We start from the raw sequence: 7,056 nt of genomic DNA on the forward strand, positions 1-7,056 counted from the left end.
CTTCAGCTCAAGGCGAGCGCTCTACCACTTGAGCTACAGCGCCACTTCCGGTTTTCTGGTGGTTTATTGGAGATAGGAGTCTCACAGTCTCTCCTGCCCGGGCTGGCTTTGAACCTCGATCCTCAGATCTCAGCCTCCTGAGTAGCTAGGATTACAGGCGTGAGCCACCAGCGCCCAGCTTAGGAAGAGATTTTTTTGACCTGGAATAGAAATGGCTGGGGAGGGGAGGGGGGATACAGGCGTGATGTAGGATACAGATCATGCAGATCACAGGTCTGGGGCCACAAGAACCCAGGCCCCAGCAGATCCCTCCGTGGTATGGCCAGACCCTCAGTTGCATGTGTAAGTGAGGTCCATCCCCCGAGTGAATGTCAGCAGCTGCCCCTCCCAGCCAGGACCTTGACTTACCCCCTTCCTGACTCTGGCGTGACCCCCACCCCCAGGGAGGGGCCCCCCAGAGAGGAAGCTGAGACGGGTGAGTGGCCAGGCTGCTTGCTGGCAGTCTGTTACCTGTTAACTCGGGGCGGGGTCCACAGCCCTGACCACTGACCACTGCGTCCCCCGCAGAATGACTTCCACCGCGCCATCCTGCGGACACAGTCAGCCATGTTCAACCAGGTCCTTATCCTCTTCTGCACCCTGCTGTGCCTCGTCTTCACGGGGTGAGTGCTCTGCATGCCGAGCAGCCTCCGGGCAGGCTGGGGTGCCCAGCCGGCTGCCGCACCTCACTCCAGACTCGCATCCGGGAAGTCACGTGGGCCAAGCCCCTGGCTTCAGGCCTCGGAGAGACTGAGTCCAGAGCACCCGTAACACACCAGGAAGCCCTGAGCTTGTGTCTTGCTCCAGTGTGGGGACCAGCCCCTCCGGGGTGAGGTCCAGCGGGCGCGGAGGGGAAGCAGCCAGGCTGAGGGAGAAATCACCGGAGCTGCCTGCGCCCTGCCCTGTGGGGGCCCTGGAGAGGCCTGGCTACCTCCTCCCACTGCCCACAAAGCCACGGGCAGGGAGGCGTGTGGAGGTCTCTTGCCTTCTTCCCCCCCAACACACAGACCTCAGGGAGGTGGACAGGCTGCAATGGTTAATGTGCTCTGTGACTCAGGGTGACTGTGCCCAGCTCCTTCCCAACAGCCCATGTGACCCTTGTCTGTTCACCCTGGGGGTTGGAGGGGTGAGCAACTGCTAGGCAGGTGCATGGGGCCAGGGAGTGACCCCAGCCCAGTCCGTCAGAGTCGGGCCTGGGAGGAGGTGTGTCCGGCTGTACTGGATGGGGCGGGATGGAGGAAAGGGCTCCTTGGCAGGGGAGGCTAAGTGCCATGAGATTGGGGACACGTAGCAACCCACCCTGAGTCTGCATGTGGCTGAGCTGCTCTGTACCTCATTTCTGTGGGTTTCCCAGGGTCTATGGACAACTGCTGGGAAGTGGGGAAAGTTCAGAGGGCGAAGGATGTGAACAGAATCCAAGGGTCCCGTGGGCCTGGCTCCGGGGTGGGCCCAGCCCAGGGCCTCTAGGACCATGGGGACGAGGGGTAGCACAGCGTCAGGCTGGAAATGGCTAGCAGGGCCAGGTGCAGATGGACAGCCCCCACTCCTGGAGCCAGAGGCAGCTGAATGATGGCTCCTGACTCCAACTCCAAACCAGACCCAGTGTTGGGTCAAGTGTTCACCTGTGGGGAGATCATTGGCTTCAGCCCCAGACTTTCAGGCAGCCCCGCCCCTTCATCATACAGCTGCACCCTTACTGTGCAGACAGACACACCCACCACCATGAAGCCCCACCCCCACCACACCCACCACCATGAAGCTCCACCCACCACGAAGCCATGCTGCAAGGCCACACCCACCACCCCTCACCATGCCTACCACCACGAAGCCACGCCCCTCACACGCAGCCCCAACCCTGGACTTGCAGGACCTGTGGCATCCAGCACCTGGAGCGCGCAGGCGGGAATCTGAACCTGCTGACGTCCTTCTACTTTTGCATCGTCACCTTCTCCACGGTGGGCTACGGTGACGTGACCCCCAAGATATGGCCGTCCCAGCTCCTGGTGGTCATCATGATCTGCGTGGCCCTTGTGGTGCTTCCGCTGCAGGTGCGTCTTTGTCCACCCAGAGGCCTCTGAGCAGCGCTGCGGGGAGCTGTGAGGGCTGGCGGGGTGGCCACGCCCAGGGGCAGGGGGTCCCGCGGAGTGCTGAGTGGTGACAGGTGCTCACAGCCGGGGCGGTGGGCCTGGAGGGGGCATAGGCTTTCCTTCGGAGGAAGCAGAGGGCTCCTGGAGGCCCTCCTCCTGGACATGCACGGGGCCGGGGATGGGGTGGACAGCCCGTGCTTTCCGACCACAGCTGAGTGCAGCAGCCATTGCCAGGCCAGAGGGTGCCCAGAGGGACCACTGCTGACCAAGCTCAGTCCCGGCCCCTTCCAACATCTCCATCTCCAGCCCCAGCCGCCAGCCCTCCTCCTCTCCCCAGAGGAGCTGCCCGCTCCCCTGCCCTGTCCAGAGTTCAAGAGTAGTAGGCCTACCATGTGCCATGGCCTCTCAGTGCAGCTGGGCCGGCCTGCATGCCCCTGCCCTGGGCCTGGGCCCTGGGCCCCTGCCTCGTCCTCAGGGGCCCAAGGCCCTCCCCTCCTGGTGTCCTTGGCAGAGGTGCAAGATGGCTGTTTCTCCCTCCACCTGACCCCAGGCAGCCGTGGAAAAGAAATGCAGAGTAGATTCCCTACACATAGCTGCAGGTGAGGCCTGCGGCTTCAGTTTGGGTGGGGAGAGTCTTGGGTTGCTTTTAATGGTTATAGTGTGAGGCCAGCAGGCCCCAGGTATTTGTGTGTGTGTGTGTGTGTGTGTCCGTGATAGTGGGTGTCAGGCCTGAGATGAAGCCTTAGGACTGGGATGGCGGCTGATGTCTGTCAAGCACCTCTTTCTGGTTCAGGGCTGAGTACTAAGGCATTCACATGAGTGTCTAGATACAGAACACACCACCGACAGCAGCGGTGCTGAGGGCCAGGGGACCCACGGCGGGCAGGGCGTCGTGTTCTGAGGGCCAGGGACCCATCTTCCTGGGCTGTCTCTTGTCCATGCTGCGGGTGCAGCACCATGGACAGCTCCTGGGTCCACACGGCTTGCCCAGGCACCAGGCACCTCGCACAATGAAGGTGACACGTAGTCCGGGATGGCTGTGTCTGAGAATTTCCTAACACATCATCAGTTGGCTGCAGTCAGTGTGGGGTGTTGTCACGGTGGCTGGCCGGTCCGCAGGCCAGGCTCCGGGCCCTCCTGAGGTGGGCAGGATGTCACGGTGGCTGGCCGGTCCGCAGGCTCCAGGCCTTCCTGAGGTGGGCAGGATGTCACGGTGGCTGGCCGGCCCGCAGGCTCCGGGCACTCCTGAGGTGGGCAGGACCTGAACTCCCCACAGCTCCTGCTCTCCAACACACTGCCCGGCGGTCACTCACGTCAGACCGGTAGCCTGCCACCCTCTCTGGTCCCCTCCAGCCTCGGCTCAGGCCTCCAGTCCCACCCCCCCCCACTCCTTTCCTGCTGGCGGCCTGCCCTGCCCTGCACGGGTCTGGTTCTCAGAACCCTGCATTTCCATGGGACAGGGGCCTCCCTCCTGTCACTGCCCCGCCCCGGCCCGGCCCCTGTGCTCACCCCTCTTTCTGCAGTTTGAGGAGCTCGTGTACCTCTGGATGGAGCGGCAGAAGTCCGGGGGCAACTACAGCCGCCACCGGGCGCAGACAGAGAAGCACGTGGTTCTGTGTGTGAGCTCCCTCAAGGTGGACCTCCTCATGGACTTCCTGAACGAGTTCTATGCCCATCCCCGGCTCCAGGTGAGGCCAGCACGGACCCGCCCGGGCCTCAGGTTCCCCCTGGCCCTGGGGTAGTCCGCCCCTTCCCAGGACTGCCCCATGGCTGGCAGACTTCTGAAGTGCCGCAGACCATAGGGTGGCAGTCCACACGCCAGGCATGATGGCAGGCCGCTTGGAGGCTCTGACCCCCACCCATCTGGCAGGACTACTACGTGGTCATCCTGTGCCCCACGGAGATGGACATCCAGGTGCGCAGGGTCCTCCAGATCCCCCTGTGGTCTCAGCGGGTCATCTACCTCCAGGGCTCTGCTCTCAAGGACCAGGACCTCATGCGAGCCAAGTGAGTGCTGTCCAGAGCCGGCACCACCCAGTACGGGGCTGAGCAGGGCAGGCAGGGCCAGCAGGAAGGGACAGGGCGGGCTGGGCCTGGGCCCCCCTCGAGCCCCCACGCAGTTCCCCACACCAGGGCTCTGTCTCCCTCCCGCATGGGGTCCACCCTTGGGGAGTTCCCCTCCCCTGCTCAGAATCTGGGAATGTTCCTTGTCAAGTTGAAGACGCTCAGAATAGACCAGGGGCGGAAGGGCTGGCTGCCGTGAGCTTGTGGGGAAAGTCACGAGGGCTGAGGGTGGATCTGTGAAGACAAGATGACAGAGTTACTTCAGGTGACAACAGTGCTGCTCCATGGAACTTTCCAGAATGTGCTAGTGCTCTCTTAGGGACTCTCACAAAACCCCTCCCCAGCACCCTTTCACTCTAGGAGTGTCCAGTGCCCTCGGCCCCGAGTGGCCTTGGCTAGGCAGGACACTGTGATCTCTGAGCCCACACTGGGCTCAGATGAACACCTTGTCTTCTGTGGCTCTGTGCACAGCTGACACCTGCCGTGGACAGCCCCAGGCTGGCGGGCCGGCAGGCAGAGAGCCAGGGCAGCAAGAAGCTGAGGTGGGGCGTGGTGGGGGGGCTAGCGGCATGCCGGCCAGAGGGGAGCTCCTCAAACTCCGCAGGGCTGCTGCTGCTGCCACCAGGCTCCTGGGAGCCCAGGAGGGAGCTGGGTGTGCTTGCTCACTTCGTCCCCTGGCCGAGTGCACAGGGGTAGGGGAGGTGGGGGTGGAGGGTGGCGGGGTGGAGGGGGTAGGCTTCGACCCTCCTAGCCTCCAAGCGGGGCAGCAACGGAGTGCGGAAAAAAACAGTATGGCTCAGAGCTTCTGCATACCATCTGCCCATGGCCTGGGCCGGCCTGGCAGCCAGGGTGCCCTGCCCAAGGGGATGCTGGGATACCTGTTGGGGGCAGGCCGGAGCAGGGCGCCCTGCCTGGCCCCTGCTCCCCTCTCCTGTCCTCCCCGGGAACCCTCCCCACCCACCACACACCCAGCAGTTGGTGCTTTGCAGGATGGACAATGGAGAGGCCTGCTTTATCCTGAGCAGTAGGAACGAGGTGGACCGCACCGCGGCGGTGAGTCCGGGGGGCGGGTGACTGGACGGAGCTCCGCCCAGCCTGCAGATGCTGGCTCCTCGCACAGGTGGAGCTGCAACACTGACCGCCCTCCGCAGGACCACCAGACCATCCTGCGAGCCTGGGCCGTGAAGGACTTCGCCCCCAACTGCCCTCTCTACGTTCAGATCCTCAAGCCGGAGAACAAGTTTCACGTCAAGTTTGCTGGTGTGTCTGGGGGCCGCGGGGCATGGGGGTACAGTGCAGGCTGGTGCGTCTGGGGCTCATGGTATGTGGGGGTACAGTGCAGGCTGGTGTGTCTGGGGGCCATGGGGTATGGGGGTACAGTGCAGGCTGGTGCATCTGGGGGTCATGGGGTATGGGGGTGCAGTGCAGGCTGGTGTGTCTGGGGTTCATGGGGCATGGGGGTACAGTGCAGGCTGCTGAGTCTGGGTATTGTAGGGTATGAGGTACAGTGTGTAGGCTGGTGCGTCTGGGGTTGTGGGGTATGGGGGTGCAGTGCAGGCTGGTGCCTCTAGGGGTCGTGGGGTATGGGGGTACAGTGTAGGCTGGTGTGTCTGGGGATTGTGGGGTATGGGGGTACAGTGCAGGCTGGTGTGTCTGGGGTTGTGGGGTGTAGGCTGTGGGGTAGCTGGGGCACAGGGTGCAAGCTGGGGGTACTGTACAGGCCATCCACACAAACACAGGTTCCCATGGGACAGCAGACCCTCCCTGCCACCACAGGGCCTCCCTGGGTCTACACCTGATACCAGGGTCCACAAGGGCTGGAGAGGGGGAGCAGGAGCACTGTCTGAGGAGCACCTCTATGGGCAGGATCCTACTGAGCACCTGAGGTGGGGCGGTCGGGGTAGGGACCCATGATGCATACCTCGGGTCAAGTAAACAGGCCTCAGGGCAGCCACGTGGGGAGCAGGGGAGCAGGGCCCTCCCGGAGCTCTTGGCTGAGCTCGAAGGTGGGGGCAGATGCTTCGTAGAGGCCCTTCGTGCTGGGAGTGAGTCCACAGGTGCTGCACTGGGTGGGTGAAGCGGAGTCTGCCGTGCAGAGCGGACCCGGGCACCGGGGACGGTGCTGCAGGGGGAGGGGAGGGCCCTGACTCCGAGTCTCCTCAGACCATGTGACCCCTTGTCCCTTCAGACCATGTGGTCTGTGGGGTCCCGTGGGGGACCCTGACTCTGTGTCTCCTCAGACCACGTGGTGTGCGAGGAGGAGTGCAAGTACGCCATGCTGGCCCTTAACTGCATCTGCCCGGCCACGTCCACCCTCATCACCTTGCTGGTGCACACGTCCCGTGGCCAGTGAGTGTCCTGCCCGACCGCGTCACGCCCAGCCACACCCGGGAGACAAGCAGGGCAGGGCCCGTGGGGCAGGGCGTCCACACAGCGGGCGGAGTCCGGCGCTGGGAGGGGCCGCAGGGGGTCTCGGGGCCAGGCGGGAGGCGGCCCTGGCCGAGGATGACAGTCCACTCCCTTGCCCTGCTGGCAGGGAAGGCCAGGAGTCGCCGGAGCAGTGGCAGCGCATGTACGGGCGCTGCTCAGGCAACGAGGTCTACCACATCCGCATGGGCGACAGCAAGTTCTTCCGGGAGTACGAGGGCAAGAGCTTCACCTATGCAGCCTTCCACGCCCACAAGAAGTAGGCGGAGGCCTGGGGGGGGCTCCCACGCCTTCCACGCCCACAAGAAGTAGGCGGAGGCCTGGGGGGGGGGCTCCCACGCCTTCCACGCCCACAAGAAGTAGGCGGAGGCCTGGGGGGGCTCCCACGCCTTCCACGCCCACAAGAAGTAGGCGGAGGCCTGGGGGGGGCTCCCACGCC

General features: G+C 64.1%; 1 protein-coding gene across 1 annotated transcript in view; it reads left to right on the forward strand.

Annotated features, from left to right (window-relative positions):
- Kcnt1 (potassium channel, sodium activated subfamily T, member 1) overlaps nucleotides 1-7,056 on the forward strand; it is a 31,830-nt gene that overhangs the window by 9,064 nt on the left and 15,710 nt on the right. The window contains exons 6-13 of the mRNA XM_013029361.1: nucleotides 568-662; nucleotides 1,907-2,087; nucleotides 3,650-3,814; nucleotides 3,997-4,133; nucleotides 5,180-5,243; nucleotides 5,342-5,450; nucleotides 6,431-6,539; nucleotides 6,727-6,876. Coding sequence (XP_012884815.1) covers nucleotides 568-662; nucleotides 1,907-2,087; nucleotides 3,650-3,814; nucleotides 3,997-4,133; nucleotides 5,180-5,243; nucleotides 5,342-5,450; nucleotides 6,431-6,539; nucleotides 6,727-6,876 — 1,010 coding nt within the window. The remainder of the gene's footprint in view (nucleotides 1-567; nucleotides 663-1,906; nucleotides 2,088-3,649; nucleotides 3,815-3,996; nucleotides 4,134-5,179; nucleotides 5,244-5,341; nucleotides 5,451-6,430; nucleotides 6,540-6,726; nucleotides 6,877-7,056) is intronic.

The sequence above is a fragment of the Dipodomys ordii genome, unplaced genomic scaffold, assembly GCF_000151885.1.
Source record: "Dipodomys ordii isolate 6190 unplaced genomic scaffold, Dord_2.0 Scaffold118, whole genome shotgun sequence".
NCBI lineage: Eukaryota > Metazoa > Chordata > Mammalia > Rodentia > Heteromyidae > Dipodomys > Dipodomys ordii.